Raw genomic sequence first — 22,950 nt, 5'->3', positions numbered from 1 at the left:
GGGAGGGTATGACCTCTCAGGCAAGGGTCTGGTTGCAGCTTGCGCAAATTCTCATGCAACTAGAATTTCTCTCAGTGGATGTTAAAACTTACCTTAAAAATGGTATAAATGATGTGGATACTATTTAGCTATGTGTGCCAGAGATCTTTAACATGTTTCCACCATTTGACTCAATAATTTCTCTTTTAGAAAAGAATTAACAGATGAGCATAATACAATAGAAAGTGGCAAGTCTAAGACTGTGCCTCAGGTATCAGCTGGAAACAGATGGTTAATACAACAGTGTTTAACTGAAAAAAATTATAAAGGGACTATATTCAGAACTATGAGTAAGGGAAACAATAATTTGTGTCAAGGCACTTACATACTAGCAATAGCAGGAAGACGTTTTGACCCCCAGACCTCAGAGGCATAAGAAGGTACGGTATTATCAGAGACAAAAGAGAGCTAGATTTATCAAGATAAAACTCTTGGTTGGAACTATGTTGGAACTATGGCTTTGAAAAAAAGCAACTATTGATAGAACTATGACAGTGCAATGAGAAAGTGGGAGATAAATACCCCAACCTCTCTCTGCTTGTGCCCTCCCATCTCTTGCCTGTTTCCCATTGGCCAAACCCAACTGGAAGCAAGAGGGCAGAGGAGACTGAGTATTTCAGCTCTCAGAAGTTAGCCTTTTGGAATGGGAAAGGACAGAAAAGGACTCTGAGAGTTAGGGGCAAACAGAATAATCAGGAAAAAATTGTTTATTATAGCATTTTATGTAAAAATGAAAATATGTTAATAATTATGTGCTTTCTTCACAATAAAGTATTAGATAAACAATTATTGTATGAAAGAATATTATGCAGCCTTAAATTTATGTTTTCAAATACTAGTTATTAGTGATAGGTAACATGAATTAAGTACTTACTGTGCACCATAAATTATACATATGCATATATATTCTCTTAATCTTCAAAAAGCGTATGAAGACTGTTATTATCCTATTTCCAATGAGGGAACTGAGAGTTTAAGTACTTGGTGTAAGGTTATGCAGCTAATATGTGATGGAATTAGAATTTGTAATTTGAACCCAGGGATTCCAGATTCAGAGTCAATGTTTATTTGTATTTCCCTGGCAAAATGATGATGAGTACCTTTTATTGACTATTTGGATATCTTCTTTCGTGAAGTAATACATTAAGCATCTGCCAATTTTAAGTGGCTTTTTATCTATTTATGAGTTTATTACACATTCTGGATATAATTCCTTTGTCAGATATATTTATTGTTAACATTTTCTTCCTAATTTTGACTTTCCCTTTCATTGTTTTTTTTTTCAACATCTTTATTGGAGTATAATTGCTCTACAATGGTGCATTAGCTTCTGTTGTATAACAAAGTGAATCAGCCATACGTATACACATAACCCCATATCCCCGCTCTCTTGCGTCTCCCTCCCAAACTCCCTACTCCACCCCTCTAGGTGGTCACAAAGCACCGAGCTGATCTCCCTGTGCTATGCAGCTGCTTCCCACCAGCCATTTGTCCATTTCTTTCAGGTTGTCCATTTTATTGGCATATAGTTTCTTGTAGTAATCTCTCGTGATCCTTTGTATTTCTGCAGTGTCAGTTGTTATGTCTCCTTTTTCATTTCTAATTCTATTGATTTGAGTCTTCTCCCTTTTTTTCTTGATGAGTCTGGCTAATTGTTTGTCAATTTTGTTTGTTCTCAAAGAACCAGCTTTTAGTTTTATTGATCTTTGCTCTTGTTTTCTTCATTTCTTTTTCATTTATTTCTGATCTGATCTTTATGATTTCTTTCCTTCTGCTAACTTTGGGGGTTTTTTTGTTCTTTTTTCTCTAATTGCTTTAGGTGTAAAGTTATGTTGTTTTTTTGAGAAGTTTCTTGTTTCTTGAGGTAGGATTGTATTGCTATAAACCTCTCTCTTTGAACTGCTTTTGCTGCATCCCATAGGTTTTGGGTCATCGTGTTTTCATTGTCATTTGTTTCTAGGTATTTTTTGATTTCCTCTTTGATTTCTTCAATGATCTCTTGGTTATTTAGTAGTGTATTGTTTAACCTCCATGTGTTTTTATATTTTACTCTTTTTTTCCTGTAATTGTCATCTAGTCTTATATCGTTGTGGTTGGAAACGATACTTGATATGATTTCCATTTTCTTAAATTTACCAAGGCTTGATATGTGACCCAAGGTATGATCTATCCTGGAGAATGTTCTATGAGCACTTGAGAAGAAAGTGTATTCTGTTGTTTTTGGGTCGAATGTCCTATAAATATCAATTAAGTCCAGCTTGTTTAAGGCGTCATTTAAAGCTTGTGTTTCCTTATTTATTTTCATTTTGGATGATCTGTCCATTGGTGAAAGTGAGGTGTTAAAGTCCCCTACTCTTATTGTGTTACTGTGATTTCCACTTTTATGGCTGTTAGCCTTTGCCTTATGTATTGAGGTGCTCCTATATTGGGTACATAAATATTTACAATTGTTATATCTTCTTATAGTTGAGGTAGAAGAAGGTTTTTTGGAAGTTCAGAGAAGGAGTACCTATCACTAGAGTTGGGGAAAGATGAGGATCAAGGAAAGCTTTCTAGGGGAGATGACACCTGAACTGAGCTCTGAAGGAGAAGATGTAGCTAAGGAGCAGAAGGAGAAGAGTGTCCAAGGAGGAAGGAATAGATAATGCCAAGTCCCCAGAGCAAGAGGGACCATGGGAAGGAACTGAAAGTGGTTCAGTAGATCTGGGGCAGAAAGTGCAATAAGGAGAATGGAAAAAGAACACCTACTAGAAGTCAGGCAGAACACTTGATTCATCTTACTGTTAATTCTCACAATAACTCTCTAGGGTAACTATATCATACCCTTTGTAGCTAAAAATCTGAGATTCATAGAGATTAAGTAACTTTGTCCATGGTTCTAAAACTATCAAATGTCAGATCCAGAACCCACACTCTTGTTGAGAGATCAAATGTCTCTTAATTATCTTGATCTTGGTAATCATTTCAAAATGTATATATAGATATCAAATCATCATATGGTACACCTTAAATATATACAATTACATTTGTCAATTTTTCCTCAATAAAGCTGGTGGTGGGGGGAACTAAAAAAAAAGGTATAATTAACTTGGGAATGGCACAGTGGTCACATTAGGGGAAATCGTTTGGAACAGGAGAAGTTTTAAAGAGTTTTCAAACTATTCTACAAAAGATGTTGCTTCTCTTGTGAGCATAGTATCAGACTGAGCTTGGGCATGTTTTTCAGCATCACTGTCAGAATCATACTGTGTCCTTTCTGCATGGATGTTTGCACTCTCTTAAATAAGTTACATAGCCTTTGTTGTAGATGAAACGTGAGATAGACTCAAGGCCTGTATGTACACTTTACACTCTGGTAACTAATCAAATAGAACGTAGATTCTGGCCCCAGATATTCTCATAACTAGCCATATGCCTCTGAATAAGGCTGAATCTCAGTAGACCTTGGTTTTTGCATGTAGGATATATGTGGGACTAGGTGCCTCTTAAGTTCCCTTACAGTTCCCAGGTATAGAGATTCAACTTTATATATGCTTTATAAATGAGCACACATTTGACCTATGACTGGGCTTTGCTATGGTTTCATGGGTCCCTGACATTTTCACAAGTGCTTTGGTTTTATATGCACAGTGTTTGTGGATTAGCAGCAAGCATACCTTACACCTTGTAATACTGCTTCATCAGTCATTGAGGATAACAGTTAACTAGATGAGTTTCCCAACATTATCAAACTAATTGTTTCAACAAGCACATCAATAGTTTAATTGCTGTGCTTTCCACCATCCATTAATCAAGTGAATCTACCCCATCAAAGCCCTCCTTTTTTGCATTCGGCAGACAAATATAGACAAAATAACCATTGGACTGAGAAAGCCCCAATCTATGTAGGGTTAAAGCAATGGCAGCATAACTGGGTTATAGAAGGTGCCACTGGATATTGGATTTGAAAGGAAGTTTAAAGGACATGAGATTTAACTACAAAATAATTCAATCTAGTTCAAATCAAATTAATTGTGATAGAGATATACTGGTGAACAAGACAGGCATTCTTGCCCTTGTGGTGCTTAAAAATAGCCCCGATTGAAATGTTTATCAAAATGGCATTGCCAGGAGTTGAGTGTTCCACAAGGAAGGAATGTGGGCACCCAGAAATAAAGTGAATTCTGTGAGTAGCAAAGATAACAGGGTTGCAAGATTCTCTGAAAAGAGTTTTGGGAAGAGTAGTAGAAGACTGAGAAGAATAAATGCAGCTTTATGGATTTACATGGATTGTTAAGTAATAAAGAAATGAAGTTTTGAATGCCTCGTGAAATACAATAGGATGATAAAGATTCAAATGTATTTACACAGAGCTCTTTTGGACGTGAAATAAAGAGCTGGCACCAGGATGATGTCTATCAAGAACTTTTTTAGATCCAATCAACCCCTCACACATAAGCCAGATGAAAATGTTGAGATGGTCAGATTTTTCATTTGTGCCAATGGAGAGATTACTTTAAGGTCAGTGGCCAAAACAGATGAATTGGAATGACAAAATCAATTACTTATGGTTGAAAACTTGAACATGAGGAAAATTTTCACAAAGATTTTGCCACGCATCTTGAATGGTACACCTAATAGCACTGATAATATTTATTCTTTTCTTTTAAATTAATTAATTTATTTATTTATTTATGGCTGTGTTGGGTCTTCGTTTCTGTGCGAGGGCTTTCTCTAGTTGTGGCAAGCGGGGGCCACTCTTCATTGCGGTGCGCGGGCCTCTCACTATCGCGGCCTGTCTTGCTGCGGAGCACAGGCTCCAGATGCGCAGGCTCAGTAGTTGTGGCTCACGGGCTTAGTTGCTCCGCGGCATGTGGGATCCTCCCAGACCAGGGCTCGTACCCGTGTCCCCTGCATTGGCAGGCAGATTCTCAACCACTGCACCACCAGGGAAGCCCCGATAATATTTATTCTTCCATTTCAAAAAAAAGCTGAAGATAAACATATGTTTCTACTCACAACAATGTTATCTTCACCAACTCCTGTTCTGATCAAACTCTATAGTGCAAAATGGGGCCACCTGGTTAATTTACTATATTTTATCTCACCGTACCTCAAACATTTTGCTATTAAGAAAAAAAAAGCAAATGCATTCTCCAAGTGTGAACATACGTCACAACTAATGATATTCAAGAAAATGTGCAGTCTTTTAAAATAACCCCCAGAGGCAATCCTAAAATGGTTTGAAAGAAACACCATTAGAGTTAAGTGCAAAACCTTTGAAAGTGACCATTGAAAGGGAAAACCCTCATATGTAAGTACAAAATTTGATGCGTTTTATTTTTTAATAGATTATAGCCTCACCTTGAATATATGTGCTAGTTTTTTCCCTTGAAATTGCCCTAGTATAACTTGTCCTGGCAGACATCAGGCTCCAATACTATATATCTTCCATTATCCACAGATTAAGTATGTTTTGCACCAAATCTTGCTCATTTGATATTCAAGTCTTAATAAGATAGATTCTTTTTTAAATGTTTTCCTGAGCCAAGGTCTATCTTACTTGGCTTTGATGGTATATAATCACATTATTTTACTGAAATGTCTCATCCATTTTATTTTATTCTTCTTCCTTTTCTCTTTTACTCTTCTTCTGATTTTCAGGGTTTAGCAGTGCAACTGCAAGGCCTGGGAGGATACAACTCTAAAGGAGCCTCACTGTCTACTCTGGAAAAGATAAGAGCTGAAGGGTAAATATCCAAGGGAAACTCACCATCATGAGAAAAGAGAAGGGAAGGCAGTTGCGTTCACTGGACACCTGTTATGTCCAGTGTTATATCCAGGCACATTTTATATTTGAAACATTTAATTTTCATAAAGTCCTCATAATGCTTCATAGTCACATCTCCAATCACACATTAGTGAATCAAGGCTCATCAAGTAACATAATTAAGTAAAAATTAAATTAGCAAATAAGGGTAGTTTTCACACCCAGATCTAATTGACTACAAAAATCCATGCGATTAACACTCTACCATTCTTCCTTCCCAACATTATGTTAAAATAACAGAAGACAAAGGAAATTTTTAAATGTATTATATGATTGCAAAATTGGGTATATTCATTGTAAAATTTGTAAATATAGAAATTTGTAAAATTTGTAAATATAGAAGCCATAAACTAAAATCCCACCAACCTGGTATACTCATTGTTAACATTTTAAGGTACGTTCTTTTATTTTTTATGAACAGAAATAATTATTTTTTAAATGTAATCATGATTTTTTTTTTACGTATCCTATTTTATTTTATTTATTTTTTTAACATCTTTATTGGACTATAATTTCTTTACAATGGTGTGTTAGTTTCTGCTTTATAACAAAGTGAATCAGTTATACATATACATATGTTCCCATATCTCTTCCCTCTTGCATCCCCCTCCCTCCCATGTAATCATGATTTAACACTTGTTTATAATCTGTTTTTGCATGAGCTTCCCAATCTTACTAAATATTTTTCTGCAACATCATTTTCAAATGATTGCAGTGTTCCATCAGATGGATAGACCACAGTGAATTTAAGCATTTTCTCATTATTGATATTTACAATTTTTCACCATTAAATTGAAAACTTTAATGAACACTCCTGTCAACAATTTTATGCACATACACATGGTTAGTTTATAAAAAATTCCTGAATACATTATTGCTGAATCAAAGTGAATGCATTTCTTCAAGTCTTTTATTATATATTACCAGATTGCACTCCACACATCTTTATAGCACTTTATACTTCCAGTAGCAATATTTGGGAATATATTCCTCTTCGCAACTTTCACAACACCAGGTATTATCTTTTTCTAAAACTGTTGGTTTCTAAGAAGAAAATAGTATCCAATTTTATTTAAATTTGTATTTATTTGAATAATAATGAAACTGAATTTTTATATTTTTGTTTGCCTTTGAATTCTTCTTTTTTGAATTGCCTGTTTTTCTGATGATGATTTTTTTCTGGGTTATAAAATTTCATTTTCTATTCAGTTTGCTTATTGTACTTTTGACACACAGAAATTTTAAATTTTTATTCTGTCAAAATATCAATATTTTTATGTTCTCTGCTCATTTGGTTTTAAGTCACTTGGTTGTACTCTGAGATCTGAAAAATATTTATCTACACTATCTTCTAGTTTTCTTCCACTTTTTAAAATATTTGAATATCAGGACTTCCCTGGCCGTCCAGTGGTTAAGACTCTGTGCTTCCAATGCAGGTGGCACAGGTTCAATCTCTGGTCAGGGAACTAAGACCCCACATGCTGCATGGCCAAAAGAATGAAAAACAAATTTAAAAAATAAAAATATTGGAATTTTAATGTAATAAAATTACATCATTACAAAAATGAATCCAAATGTCTAAGTAGGCTTGGGTGAAATCCAACTGACTTACAGACGTACAATTTAATTTGTGGTTGTAGGAATGTTCAAACATATCAGAGAATAAGCCATAGGTCTTCTGTGTTCAGTACTTCATGGGCATAATCTACTATATTGTACAGAGGGGATGAGGAGCATTGGTTAATCTGACACATCAGTTAAGTAAGAATTAGTTGAGACTCCCTACTACATTCCATTTGGAACTAAACACCATAATGAATATCTTATTATCTCAATTTTTCAGTTTGTTCTATTATGTCTTAAATTAAACAATCAAATCTTCTGCATCCTCTTTCTGTCTTCTTGCATTGGCTATGTCATAAAACACAATGCTAAATAAAAGTGATGCTAGCCTTTTTATGTCAATATATGTAAACTTGGTTGAATTTTTTCTTATGTAAATGTGAGACTCCTTTAATAAAACATAAACCTCACTTAAACTTATTTTCAGAAGTGAAATATTTACTTTTCTCAGCTTATGTTAAGCTATTTTATCTTATATGCTTGTTCACATTTTCCTTTGTTTTCAGCTTTTTTCTCTCTGAACAATATTTACTTTTTTTAATTGGTATATTTACTTTTTAAAATCAGGTCGTTTGGAGTGGCTATGCTGTGTGTATATTCTACTGATGATTATTATTCAGAATTACATGTTTGAATAGAGATTTCTCTAATTAGTCACATCTACATGAAATAGCTCTTGAATCCTTCCTTCCATAGATTGAGGAAATTAGTATACTTTCATTTCTCCCATCCTTCCCCACCAATTTCCCAGTTGTATAATTTGTGGTTTTAAATATGCATAGCTATTTTAATGTTTTTGCATTTTATATTATGTATGTTTTCAATAATTATTCTTACAATTTTTTTGCTTTTAACAGTATTTGCATTAACCATTTAGTGTTAAATACATATTTTACTCTTTGATTTCTCAAATCAGGTTTTTCTATTACAACTTCCTCAGTCTTGAATTATATGTTCTGATTAATCACCCAGCAACCCAAAGTTTTTGTTGAGGAATTGTTTTAATTGTATTTAGAATGGTATGCAAGCATACCTCATTTTATCACGCTTCACTTTATTGTGCTTCACAGATATTGCATCTTTTTTTTTTTTTTTTTTTTTTTTTACAAATTGAAGTTTTGTGGCAACCTTTCATCAAGCAAGTCTTTCGGCACCATTTTTCCAACAACATTTGCTCACTTCATGCTTCTGTGTCACACTTTGGTAATTCTTGTAATATTTCAAACTTTTTCATTATCGTTATATTTTTTACAATGATCTGTGATCAGTGATCTTTGATGTCACTACTGCAAATCTGAGGCTCAGATAATTGCTAGCATTTTTTAGCAACAAAGAATTTTTTAATTAAGGTGTGCCCATTTTTTAGACATAATGCTATTGCACACTTAATAGACTATACTATGGTGTAAACACAACTTTATATACACTGGGAAACCAAAAACATTGTAACTTGCTTTATCACGATATTCATTTTCTTTCTGTGGTCTGGAACTGAGCCCACATCTCCGAGGTATGCCTGTGTTTCCTAAACCCTTGTTAATCTGAGAAAATCTTTCTGTTGCTTTTGAGCATAAATCACTACAAACCTGGGTATAGTATTCTTTCACAAGAATTTGTTTCTCTTAAAACTCTGTAGGGGGCTTCCCTGGTGGCGCAGTGGTTGAGAATCTGCCTGCCAATGCAGGGGACACGGGTTCGAGCCCTGGTCTGGGAAGATCCCACATGCCGCGGAGCAACTAGGCCCGTGAGCCACAATTACTGAGCCTGCGCGTCTGGAGCCTGTGCTCCGCAACAAGAGAGGCCGCGATAGTGAGAGGCCCGCGCACCGCGATGAAGAGGGGCCCCCACTTGCTGCAACTAGAGAAAGCCCTCGCACAGAAACTAAGATCCAACACAGCCATAAATAAATAAATAAAAAATAAAAATAAAGGAATTCCTTTAAAAAAACAAAACAAAACAAAACTCTGTAGACATTGCTCTATTGTCTCTTGGGGTTTTGTATTGAAAATAAAATTGTAGTCCAAACTATAGAAAGTGCTTACTTGACAGGTATTTTCCCCTTCCCAGATCCTCATAAAACTCTTACTCACCTGATTGTTTTAATGCCTATTTGAATTCTGCTATTGCATTTTTAGTTTTCTTATTGTCTTTTCTTCCCTCAAGCAGCGCCACTTCATTTTTACCTGATTCCTTTACAGGTTCCTTTCATCTGAATCTGTCCAAGTCTTAAAAGTTTAGGTTCATGGTTGGAAACTTTTTTTAAATACTCAAATAAGAGGAAATAGATAAAGAATATATATCAGAAAGGATTGGAATAAAAGGTGTTTGCCTAGTTTTATATGGACTCAAAACTGGATGAAAAGTGAAAAATTCATGAATAAATTATAGTATAGCCATAAAAAATGGGATACCATAAAACAATGGAAAGAACAGTCTTGCTATACAAAACAGCAAAAATAACTTTGCAGACATAATGTTGAAGCCAGTTACAATAAAGTACACACTTTCTTATTACATATATAAATTGAAGCTTAAACTAATCTTCAGTGATAAAAGTCAAGAGAGTAGTTACCTTTGTGAAGGATAAGGACTGAGAGAAAACATAAAGAATGCTTGTAGTTTACTGGAATTGTTCTATTTCTTAATCTTGGTAGTGTTTATATTGGTATATTTACTGTGTAAAAAACAGATCAAACTGTACACTTAGAATTTGTAAAGTTCTCTGTATGTATGCTATATTTCAAAAAGAATGTTTACCAAAAAAGTAAACATCACGTCCATTTATCTAATTTTGAAACTATCTACAGCTAGATTGGCCCTCCCTATCTTTGTGTTCTGCACCCGTGGGTTCAACCAATCAACAATAGAAAATATCTGAAAAAACATTTTCCAGAAAGTTCCAAAAAGCAAAACTTGAATTTGCCAGGCACCAGCAACTATTTACATAACATTTACATTGTATTAGGTATTATGAGTAATCTAGAGAGGATGTAAAGTAAACGGGAAGATATGTGTAGGTTATAGGCAAATACTATCCAATTTTATAAAAGCCACTTGAGCATTCATGGATTTTGGTACCCAAGGAGGTCCTGGAAGCAATCCCCCATGGATAACAAAGTAAAACTGTATACAGCTCTTTAGTTTAATTAAGTACAGGCAAAGAACTAGCGTTTGTCAATTGGATTTTAAATACCAGAGTTAAAAAAAAAAAAAAAAAAAAGTTTCTCCAGGAACATCTGGCGACATCTCTGTCACCAGAAACTTTCACAGATTAGAATCTATCCCGTTCATGAAGATTTCCAAGGAAGAATATACCATGCCCTCTATTGTGAATTCACTCCCAAACATGGAGATTGGAAACGGTATACGAAATAGGTAATTCCAAATCAAAAATCAAATTTTAAATCCCTGATTCTACTCAGGCAATTAAGTAACTCAGCAAAGGAAGTTTCAGCACTTTCTGCTCTTCTTTTGCAGGAGACATGTTTGCTAGAAGCCCTGTCCTCAACCAGTCCGGCCCCACTGAGTTTGTGTTTCGAGTCTTCACCACCGTCCTGGAATGCCAGGCCCTCCTCTTTATCCTCTTCCCCCTCCTCTACTTGATGATCCTTTGCGGCAATACAGCCATCATCTGGGCAGTGTAAGCACACAGCGCCCTCCGCACCCCTATGTATTTCTTCCGGTCCAATCTGTCTTTCCTGGAAATCTGCTACACCTCTGTTGTGGTGCCTTTGATGCTTTCCAACATTCTGGAGGCCCGGAAGCCCATTCCCTTAGCTACTCGTGGGACCCAAATGTTCCTTTTCGTCGCCCTTGGCAGCACTGACTGTTTTCTCTTGGCAGTCACGGCCTATGACCGCTATGTGGCCATCTGCCACCCACTGCACGACCCGCTCATCATGACCCAGAAGCTGTGCATCCAAATGGTGGTCTGTGCCGTGGGCCTGGCTCTCTTCCTCTCCCTGCAGCTCACCTCCTTAATCTTCCCCCTGCCCTTCTGCGGGCACTGCCGGGAAATCAACCACTTCCTGCGTGATGTGCCGCCGGTCCTGCGGCTGGCCTGCGCGGACACCCGCTTGCACCAGGCTGTCCTCTATGTCGTGAGCCTCCTCGTTCGGACCGTCCCCTTCGTCCTCATTTCTGTCTCCTGTGTGTTCATCACCTCCGCCATCCTGCGCATCCGTTCTGCTGAGGGCCGCCACCCAGCCTTCTCCGCCTGCTTCTCCCACCACCTCACCGTGGTCTTGCTGCAGTATGGCTGCTGCAGCCTGGTCTACCTACGTCCGCGGTCCAGCACCCCAGAGGACGAGGATCGCCCTGGTCTACACTTCTGTCACCCCCTTACTCAACCCCCTGATTTACACTCTGCGGAACAAGGACGTCAAAGGCGTTCTGAGGAATGCCGTCATCAGTAAAGCAGCTTCTGATACCAACTGAAGGCTTAGGGGGACTGGGGTGGGTGTCTGTCACTTGAGATGATAATGACAAATATAGCATTATAATACTTACTGTCCCACACTTTGCAGTTAATATGTTTTGTTTTGTTTTGGGTTTTTTGTTGTTGTTGTTTTTGTTTGTTTGTTTGCTTGCTATACTTGTCCCATGTCTACAGTCCATACTCATTTTCCTGAAGCGCTTCGAATAAGATTTGAAAATTTGGATAAAACTTTCAATGAAGGAGCTCTAGGCTGCTAGTCTGACTTAAAGATCACAGCTCACCCATGGCAATTGTTCTATCAACACCCCCCCAAACATGCTGTGAATGAAAGTTGATACATTTTGACCTTTAGACATCCTGCCTCCTGAGGAGACAATGATTTCAATTTATCCCATGAAGCATGCATTAAGTAGGGACTATCCATAAAAACCTGTATTTTACTCAAAGAAATATATTTTATTATTATTTTGGAAATGAACGTATGGCAAGCAATAGCTTATTTAATGCATTAATTTCCTTCATTCCATCCATCCCACCTGGTCACCTTCATTTTCTTTCATTCTGCCGTGGCAAGATATGGTCAGGAATTAGCATTCATTGACTAAGCACCTACTAGGTGCTAGCCATGTTAGAGTATGGAAAGCTGCATCTGGATGATGCCAGGACTGCCGGCATGTGCTGTCTGTTCTGGTGGCTTTCACGTTGTTTTTGCTGTTCCTCCTTCCTCACTGCCTCCTGTGTCTTCATAACGGCTGCTGCTCAGATCCATGCAGCAGGTGGCATTACTGTTTCTCCCACCTCAGCAAGGTCTAGCTGCCACAGGTACACAGTCAAGTAGAATTGGCTCCCTCTCTGGTTTTCACACCTGACTTCACGCTGCCCAACCTTCTTATTTACACACTGAGGAAAAATGAAGTGAAGAGGGCTCCCAGGACACTTCTTTTTTTTTTTTTTTTTGCACTTCTCAAAATTTATTTAAAACATACAGGGAAAAACCTCATTATTTTATGAGGAATGTGGTTTCTCAGTAAGAAAACAGAATCTTCTGAGTAATCCTTAACTTCAGTGGGAGAAACCCATTTTTCTTTTTTTTTTAATTTTTATTTATTTTCTTTTAAATTTTTTAATGTTATTTATTTTTTCATACAGCAGGTTCTTATTAGTCATCAGTTTTATACACATCAGTGTATACATGTCAATCCCAATTGCCCAATTCAGCACACCACCATCCCCACCCCCCCACGGCTTTCCCACCTTCGTGTCCTTACATTTGTTCTCTACATCTGTGTCTCAACTTCTGCCCTGCAAACCGGTTCATCTGTACCACTTTTCTAGGTTCCACATAAATGCGTTAATATACAATATTTGTTTTTCTTTCTGACTTACTTCACTCTGTATGACAGTCTCTAGGTCCATCCACATCTCAACAAATGACTCAATTTCGTTCCTTTTTATGGCTCAGTAATATTCCACTGTATATATGTACCACAACTTCTTTATCCATTCGTCTGTCGATGGGCATTTAGGTTGCTTCCATGACCTGGCTATTGTAAATAGTGCTGCAATGAACATTGGGGTGCATGTGTCTTTTTGAATTATGGCTTTCTCAGGGTATATGCCCAGTAGTGGGATTGCTGGATCATATGGTAATTCTATTTTTAGTTTTTTAAGGAACCTCCATACTGGTCTCCATAGTGGCTGTATCAATTTACATTCCCACCAACAGTGCAAGAGGGTTCCCTTTTCTCCACACCCTCTCCAGCATTTGTTGTTTGTAGATTTTCTGATGATGCCCATTCTAACTGGTGTGAGGTGATACCTCATTGTAGGTTTGATTTGCATTTCTCTAATAATTAGTGATGTTGAGCAGTTTTCATGTGCTTCTTGGCCATCTGTATGTCTTCTTTGGAGAAATGTCTATTTAGGTCTTCTGCCCATTTTTGGAGTGGGTTGTTTGTTTCTTTAATATTGAGCTGCATGAGCTGTTTATATATTTTGGAGATTAATCCTTTGTCCATTGATCCGTTTGCAAATATTTTCTCCCATTCTGAGGGTTGTCTTTTCATCTTGTTTATGGTTTCCTTTGCTGTGCAAAAGCTTTGAAGTTTCATTAGGTCCCATTTGTTTATTTTTGTTTTTATTTCCATTACTCTAGGAGGTGGATCAAAAAAGATCTTGCTGTGATTTATGTCAAAGAGTGTTCTTCCTATGTTTTCCTCTAAGAGTTTTATAGTGTCTGGTCTTACATCTAGGTCTTGAATCCATTTTGAGTTTATTTTTGTGTATGGTGTTAGGGAGTGTTCTAATTTCATTCTTTTACATGTAGCTGTCCAGTTTTCCCAGCACCACTTACTGAATAGACTGTCTTTTCTCCATTGTATATCCTTGCCTCCTTTGTCATAGATTAGTTGACCATAGGTGTGTGGGTTTATCTCTGGGCTTTCTATCTTGTTCCATTGATGTATGTTTCTGTTTTTATGCCAGTACCATATTTTCTTGATTACTGTAGTTTTGTAGTATAGTCTGAAGTCAGGGAGTCTGATTCCTCCAGCTCCGTTTCTTTCCCTCAAGATTACTTTGGCTATTCGGGGTCTTTTGTGTCTCCATACACATTTTAAGATTATTTGTCTAGTTCCATAAAAAATGCCATTGGTAATTTGATAGGGATTGCATTGAATCTGTAGATTGCTTTGGGTAGTATAGTCATTTTCACAGTATTGATTCTTCCAATCCAAGAACATGGTATATCTCTCCATCTGTTGGTATCATCTTTAATTTCTTTCATCAGTGTCTTATAGTTTTCTGCATACAGGTATTTTGCCTCCCTAGGTAGGTTTATTCCTAGGTATTTTATTCTTTTTGTTGCAATGGTAAATGGAAGTGTTTCCTTAATTTCTCTTTCAGATTTTTCATCATTAGTGTATAGGAATGCAAGAGATTTTTGTGCATTAATTTTGCATCCTGCAACTTTACCAAAATCATTGATTAGCTCTAATAGTTTTCTGGTGGCATCTTTAGGATTCTCTATGTATAGTATCATGTCATCTGCAAACAGTGACAGTTTTATTTCTTCTTTTCAAATTTGTATTCCTTTTATTTCTTTTTCTTCTCTGATTGCTGTGGCTAGGACTTCCAAAACTATGTTGAATAATAGTGGTGAGGGTGGACATCCTTGTCTCGTTTCTGATCTTAGAGGAAATGTTTTCAGTTTTTCACCATTGAGAATGATGTTTGCTGTGGGTTTGTCGTATATGGCCTTTATTATGTTGAGGTACGTTCCCTCTATGCCCACTTTCTGAAGAGTTTTTATCATAAATGGGTGTTGAATTTTGTCAAAAGCTTTTTCTGCATCTATTGAGATGATCATATGGTTTTTATTCTTCAATTTGTTAATATGGTGTATCACATTGATTGATTTGCATATATTGAAGAATCCTTGCATCCCTGTGATAAATCCCACTTGATCATGGTGTATGATCCTTTTAATGTGTTGTTGGATTCTGTTTGTTAGTATTTTGTTGAGGATTTTTGCATCTATATTCATCAGTGATATTGGTCTGTAATTTTCTTTTTTTGTAGTATCTTGGTCTGGTTTTGGTATCAGGGTGATGGTGGCCTCATAGAATGAGTTTGGGAGTGCTCCTTCCTCTGCAATTTTTTGGAAGAGTTTGAGAAGGATGGGTGTTAGCTCTTCTCTAAATGTTTGATAGAATTCACCTGTGAAGCCATCTGGTCTTGGACTTTTGTTTGTTGGAAGATTTTTAATCACAGTTTCAACTTCATTACTTGTGATTGGTCTGTTCATATTTCCTATTTCTTCCTGATTCAGTCTTGGAAGGTTATATCTTTGTAAGAATTTGTCCATTTCTTCCAGGTTGTCCATTTTATTGGCATAGAGTTGCTTGTAGTAGTCTCTTAGGATGCTTTGTATTTCTGCGGTGTCTGTTGTAACTTCTCCTTTTTCATTTCTAATTTTATTGATTTGAGTCCTCTCACTCTTTTTCTTGATGAGGCTGGCTAATGGTTTATCAGTTTTGTTTATCTTCTCAAAGAACCAGCTTTTAGTTTTATTGATGTTTGCTATTGTTTTCTTTGTTTCTATTTCATTTATTTCTGCTCTGATCTTTGTGATTTCTTTCCTTCTGCTAACTTTGGGTTTTGTTTTTTCTTCTTTCTCTAGTTCCTTTAGGTGTAAGGTTAGATTGTTTATTTGAGAGTTTTCTTGTTTCTTGATGTAGGCTTGTACAGCTATAAACTTCCCTCTTAGAACTGCTTTTGCTGCATCCCATAGGTTTTGGATCGTCGTGTTTTCATTGTCATTTGTCTCTAGGTATTTTTTGATTTCCTCTTTGACTTCTTCAGTGATCTCTTGGTTATTTAGTAAAGTATGGTTTAGCCTCCATTGTTTAGCCTCCTGCATTGTTTTTTCCTTTTTTTCCCTGTAATTCATTTCTAATCTCATAGTGCTGTGGTCAGAAAAGATGCTTGATATGATTTCAATTTTCTTAAATTTACTGAGGCTTGATTTGTGACCCAAGATGTGATCTGTCCTGGAGAACGTTCCTTGTGCACTTGAGAAGAAACTGTAATCTGCTGTTTTTGGATACAGTATCCTATAAATATCAATTAAATCTATCTGGCTTATTGTGTCATTTAAAGCTTCTGTTTCCTTATTTATTTTCATTTTGGATGATCTGTCCATTGGTGTAAGTGAGGTGTTAAAGTCCCCCACTATTATTGTGTTACTGTCGATTTCCTCTTTTATAGCTGTTAGCAGTTGCCTTATGTATTGACGTGCTCCTATGTTGGGTGCATTTATATTTATAATTGTTATATCTTCTCCTTGGATTGATCCCTTGATCATTATGTAGTGTCCTTCCTTGTCTGTTGTAACATTCTTTATTTTAAAGTCTATTTTATCTGATATGAGTATTGCTACTCCAGCTTTCTTTTGATTTCCATTTGCATGGAATATCTTTTTCTATCCCCTCACTTTCAGTCTGTATGTGTCCCTAGGTCTGAAGTGGGTCTCTTGTAGACAGCATATATTTGGGTCTTGCTTTTGTATCCATTCAATAAGCCTTTGTATTTTGCTTGGAGCATTTAATCCATTCACGTTTAAGGTAATTATCGATATGTATGTTCCTATGACCGTTTCCTGAATTGTTTTCGGTTTGTTTTTGTAGGTCTTTTTCCTCTCTTGTGTTTCCCACTTAGAGAAGTTCCTTTAGCATTTGTTGTAGAGCTGGTTTGAAGGTGCTGAATTCTCTTAGCTTTTGCTTGTCTGTAAAGCTTTTGATTTCTCCTTCGAATCTGAATGAGATCCTTGCCGGGTAGAGTAATCTTGGTTGTAGCTTCTTCCCTTTCATCACTTTAAGTATATCATGCCACTCCCTTCTGGCTTGTAGAGTTTCTGCTGAGAAATCAGCTGTTAACCTTGTGGGAGTTCCCTTTTATGTTATTTGTCATCTTTCCCTTGCTGCTTTCAATAATTTTTCTTTGTCTTTAATTTTTGCCAATTTGATTACTATGTGTCTCAGCGTGTTTCTCCTTGGGTTTATCCTGTATTGGACTAGCTGTGCTTCCTGGACTTGGGTGGCTATTGCCTTTCCCATGTTAGGAAATTTTCGACCATAATCTCTTCAAATATTTTCTCGGGTCCTTCCTCTCTCTCTTCTCCTTCTGGGACCCCCATAATGCGAATGTTGTTGCGTTTAATGTTGTCCCAGAGGTCTCTTAGACTGTCTTCATTTCTTTTCATTCTTTTTTCTTTATTCTGTTCTGCAGCAATGAATTCCACCATTCTGTCTTCCAGGTCACTTATCCGTTCTTCTGCCTCAGTTATTCTGCTATTGATTCCTTCTAGTGTAGTTGTCATTTCAGTTATTGTATTGTTCATCTCTGTTTGTTTGTTCTTTAATTCTTCTAGGTCTTTGTTAAACATTTCTTGCATCTTCTCGATCTTTGCCTCCATTCTTTTTCCGAGGTCCTGGATCATCTTCACTATTATTATTCTGAATTCTTTTTCTGGAAGGTTGCCTATGTCCACTTCATTTAGTTGTTTTTCTAAACCCCTGAAGGAACAGGGGTTTTGTCCTGTTCCTTCATCTGGTACATAGCCCTGTGCCTTTTCATCTTGTCTATCTTTCTGTGAATGTGGGTTTTGTTCCACAGGCTGCAGGATTGTAGTTATTCTTGCTTCTGCCGAAACCCATTATTTCTTGGCCCGAGTTAATTTTTTTGTTGATACTGCATAACTCTTGGGAGCTACAGCACCTTAACTTAAAGGGAAACTTCTTGATGATGAAACTAAGCAAGAAATCTAAACTTGCCCAAAAGAAGTCAAAATTTTAAGGATCTGTAAAGGTCTCAGCTTTACATGGCCTAATTGTCTCTGTCGAGACTTGTCCCAGCAAAAGACCACCTTTTAGTCTCAAAGTGCCTCAAGGACTTACAAGTATGCACTGCCAGGACATTTCTTAACTGGAATGACCTCTCCAAGAATAACTACAAGACAAGGGTCTTGACCCAGCTGCTAAAGCTGATTTTGTCTAGCAATTCTAGGAAGAGAGTGTTGACCTAAACAAATAGACTGCCAGTTATTTTTCCAGCAAAAATGAGTTTATTCAGGATCAGCAAAGAACTGTAGTTCAGAGTCCGCAACTGGGGCAAATCCCACACAAATCCTCACAGAGCAAGGAGAGGAGAACACTTTTAAAGAGGGGGAAAGGAAGTTGGTAGTACTGTAGTAAACAAAGAGTCCATTGGAGGAAGTGAGAGTTCCAAAGTATAGTGGCTTTTCATTGGCTGAGTTGTGACAGTCCCTCATTGGCTGAACTCTTACCAGGCAAGAAGAGGAAGTATTTCTTCTTCTTCTTGGGCTCTGCTATCATTATAGGGCATGAGAGCTCCCCCTTCTGGACTCCTGACTCTGTCTTAGTTGAGGTTTTTGTTTCTTAATTTTTACAAGAGTGAGAGTGTCTGCAGTGGATATTTAAACTGTTCTAAGAAATTGATATAACCCTTTGTAACGGAAAATTCGGTCCCTGTGCCCAGAGCTGAATGAGAATAATGAAGACAAGGTTGTGAGGATAAAGGAAAGAGAAATGTATTAATTTGCCAGCAAATGAGGAAGGTAGCCAACTAGCGTCTTAAAAACTACCGTCCTGCTCTCTGAAAGAGGGCAGGTCTACTTCAGGAGAATTTTGAAGGTAGGGGTCGCAGGACTATGTGATCAAGGTCTTGCTGAGCTGGCGCCGTGATTCTTGACATTTTCATGATTCATGGCTATTTTGGTTGTCTGCCTTCGGTCAAGATGTTCTGACAGTTTTTCTGCTCACCACTTGGTCCTACACACCTGTGACTCAAGATAAGAAGAACTAGCAAAACAGGAAAGAACTTATCAGCATAGTTAGCAGAGAAAAACAGCATGTGTACATTATTTGATTTAATGCATGTGTTTAAAGAGAAGGTTAGTTGTTAAATTTTTAACTCTATATTTGGCTATACCTTTTGAACGCTAAATGACTAAGTATGCCAAAGGCCTAGAAAAGTTTCTATTCTTTGATTCAGTAATCCTTATTCTAAAATTGTAACCTCAAATAATGAACAGAGAGTCAAACAAAAATGAAAATATAAAGCTGTTTCTTACATTTATAAAATGAAAATTTATTTAAATGTAGTTTCAAATATTGGACACATAAATACAGTATATTTAAATTGTATTTAAATCAATACTTTATAATAAGGGGCATTTATAACTATAAGTGATTAAAAACAAGGTACAAATCTTTGTTTACAATAGGAGCCCAATTTTGTAAAAATACGTATGCATAATAACGAGTAGAAATACACCAAAAAGTTAACGGTTGGTATCTGTGATTTGTAGAATTATGGATAATCTTTTTCTTCTTTATCCATGTATGCATTTTTCATGATTTTTAACATAAGATTGTGTTACTCTTATAACTGGGAAAATAATCATTTCTAAGAGGAATCTGTGGCTCATGTAGATTTATTTGGCATGTAAACGTTCCATCATACAGCATGATCCTCCTTCACTTTTCATATTTTTCCTAGATTTACACTTTTTGTTTTGGTTACTACTTTTTCTCTTCAAAACTACTTTTGATGCTTTAAAACTTTTAAGCTGATTTAACATGGGGATAAGGAGAACTAAAACGTGTTACTTATTCCAGGAACAGCCATGGAGTTAACAATATTGGAAATGACTTTGCTTCCAACTAAATGTTGGAGAAGAGAAACAAAGCTCTCTGGTTGGCAGGTTGCTTATGAACAAACTCAGGCCAAGTCACATCAGAACATAATGAATCAATTAAATGTACACACTGTGCTAGGCATTGTCTGGATTGCCAACAAAAGGAAAGTTTGCAACTGCATTTCCTTGCCTCTTTTCATTTTTTTTCAGTGTCACAAATCATACAGAAATTTAACTTGGAATTCAAAAAGAAGAGGGTGAAATGTTACCCTGTTGGAAAGAAGGCCCTGAAGTGTTGATCAATCCTTTCAACTGAATTACTGAGCTCCCCCAGTTACCTTTCTGAACATATTTAAGTTGAAGGTAATGAACTCCTCCTTCTTATAAAAAAAATTATTCCCTTAAAATGAGTCTTTGCATGAAGGCGTTAGATTCTAGAATTAGAACATTGAGTGGAATATCAGTACATTATGAGTCACACCATGGGACTGAAATGTCAATCAATGATGCTTCCTTTGAGAAAATGATGTTTCCCCCTCCCCCCCACCCTCCACTCCCTGGTAACAAGGTAGAGTCCTGGTAGCATAAATGGAAGTCAGAACTTGCAAAACTATTTTAGGTTTCCTCCACTTTTCCTCTCCTCCATCTTCACCGCTACTTTCAAACTTCCACTCCTTCTTTCAAAGCCCTGCTCATCCTTTTCATTCAGCCTTTTGGGTTTTGTCTGTCCTTGGTATCAAATGACTTACAGAAAAGTACTTGCCCAGGAAGTAACCTCTCCCTCTGCTGGCCTTCTCTACCAATGCCTCTCTCATTAGAATTTTATTAAAATACAGTCCATCACATAGTGTAATTAAGTACACATATGTTTCCACTATGAATCAATAAACACCTTATGACCAGAATACATGACAAAAATGTCACTGGTATGTTGATACAGTGGATTTCTTCAACTCTTTTCTTACAGTTTAACTGTTGGGTGAAGAGAAGGGTTAGTCACAGCAGCAGGAGTAGTGCTTCTATGTGGAAATTCCTTCCCAGCATTTCTCCCCCAAAAAAGGTATTTATTTTTAAATCCAAACTCTGAGGAAAGGTAGTTGAGAAAACAGGAAAATTGAGAAAATTATTATAATTCTCCTGCAAGAATTAAAGCATAACTATCACTCGACATCACTAATTATAAGGGAAATGCAAATCAAACTCTACAATGAGATATCACCTCACACCCGTCAGAATGGCTATCATCAAAAAGTCTACAAATATCAAAAAGTCTACAAAAGTTCTACAAAGAACAAACTAGTGGTTACCAGTGGGGAGAGGGAAGTGGGGAGGGGCAACACAGGGATAGAGAATTAAGAGGTACAAAATATGTACAGTTTATGTATAAAATAATTAAGGTCCAAGGGTATATTATACAGCATAGGGAAAATAGCCAATATTTTACAGTAATTTTAAATGGAGTATAATCTACAACAATATTGAATCACTATGTTGTATACATAAAACAAATACAATGTTGTAAATAAACTACATGTTAATTTTTTTAAAAAATAAATTTTAATTTAATTTAAAAATAAATAAACAAATAAAGCGTAATGATCAACATAGAGAGGTTACTTGTTCAGCGGAATCCACTCATGCCAAGGAGAAAGTAGGAACCAGGAAACGTGACATACAGAGTCAAAAGTTAAGTCTACATTTGTGGAACCAGAACTAGAAGCACTGGTAGAGACTCATTCACAAGCTGATCAGTCAGTCTTGCTGGTAGCTATTCCCACGTGTGTGTTCATAACCCTGTTTGCTGTTAACAGTGAGTCATTCTTGCAAATAAAATAAATATTCATAAGTTTATATGCATAGGATACTTTATACAAATCCTATGAGTGATGTTCCAAGAAATAATAAATTTTAGAAACAAATAAGTCCTTAAACTGGCAGTTTTGACATGAGATTCTGTATAATGTTGTTAATCTTATTGGGAGATCCGAATGTTTAGTTATTCAAGTACTACCCAGTAATGTTCATGGGGCATTTTCCAGTGTTTGGCTATTTGCTATAGTCTACAATACTTAGTATATACTAATACACCTCAAATTTATAATTATTAAACAAATTTTAGATACCTACACTAATGAGTAAAGAGTATAAAGAATGCTGAAAATATTTTAAGAATGACTTATAATTTCATGCTTTCCTAAAAATTCCCAGGAATTCCAATATCCAATTCCCACATATTGAAGACTAAGAAAACCATATAGGAAGTGTGTGTTCCTGTATGTCTGTGCTGTCTAAGTACAACTAATGCATGTAGATGAAAGATGGGTAGATAAGGAAATCATTGAATGAGAGCGATTATCATGCAACCACACATCCTGGACAGACTGTTCGTTTTATGGATATTGGGTGGATCAAAAATAACCTGCAGTACCACACCATCAAGAATCTCAACAGGTATTTTCATAACGATGATCACTCTCTCTCTCTCTCTCTCTCAGCAATGACTTTGAAAACCACATCGTAAAATCACAGATTCTAGTGAACATCAGTACAAGTTTGAAACATGATGGTGATTATTGCTTGGGCCTCTCTCTGTTCACTAGCTCCAGTCTGAGAATTGTCCTAGTTGCCTCTTTTTGGTTTCAAGCCAGCTCTCATGAGAAGGGAAAAGTATGGCACTCATAGCATTGGGAAAAATAGGATACTCAACAGAGACGGGACACAATTTTGTGTAGCAATCTTCAGAGACAGACCACACACTTGGTGATCTTTGTGAAACTGTTTTAGAAAGACTCTTTTATGCCATCATACAACAATTCCTTCAAC

At 36.6% G+C, this 22,950-nt stretch overlaps 1 protein-coding gene across 1 annotated transcript; it reads left to right on the top strand.

The window, feature by feature from the left end:
* Positions 1-10,953: 10,953 nt before the first annotated feature.
* Positions 10,954-11,908, top strand: OR10Q1 (olfactory receptor family 10 subfamily Q member 1). Its single transcript, XM_068556134.1, is given in 2 exon segments — positions 10,954-11,786; positions 11,788-11,908. Coding segments are annotated over 2 exon segments (954 nt in total).
* The last annotated feature ends 11,042 nt before the right edge of the window (positions 11,909-22,950 follow it).

The sequence above is a fragment of the Eschrichtius robustus genome, chromosome 11 (genome assembly GCF_028021215.1).
Source record: "Eschrichtius robustus isolate mEscRob2 chromosome 11, mEscRob2.pri, whole genome shotgun sequence".
In the NCBI taxonomy this organism is placed as follows: domain Eukaryota; kingdom Metazoa; phylum Chordata; class Mammalia; order Artiodactyla; family Eschrichtiidae; genus Eschrichtius; species Eschrichtius robustus.
The sequence above is the reverse complement of the archived record's forward strand: the minus strand, read 5'-3'. Positions and strand labels throughout refer to the sequence as shown.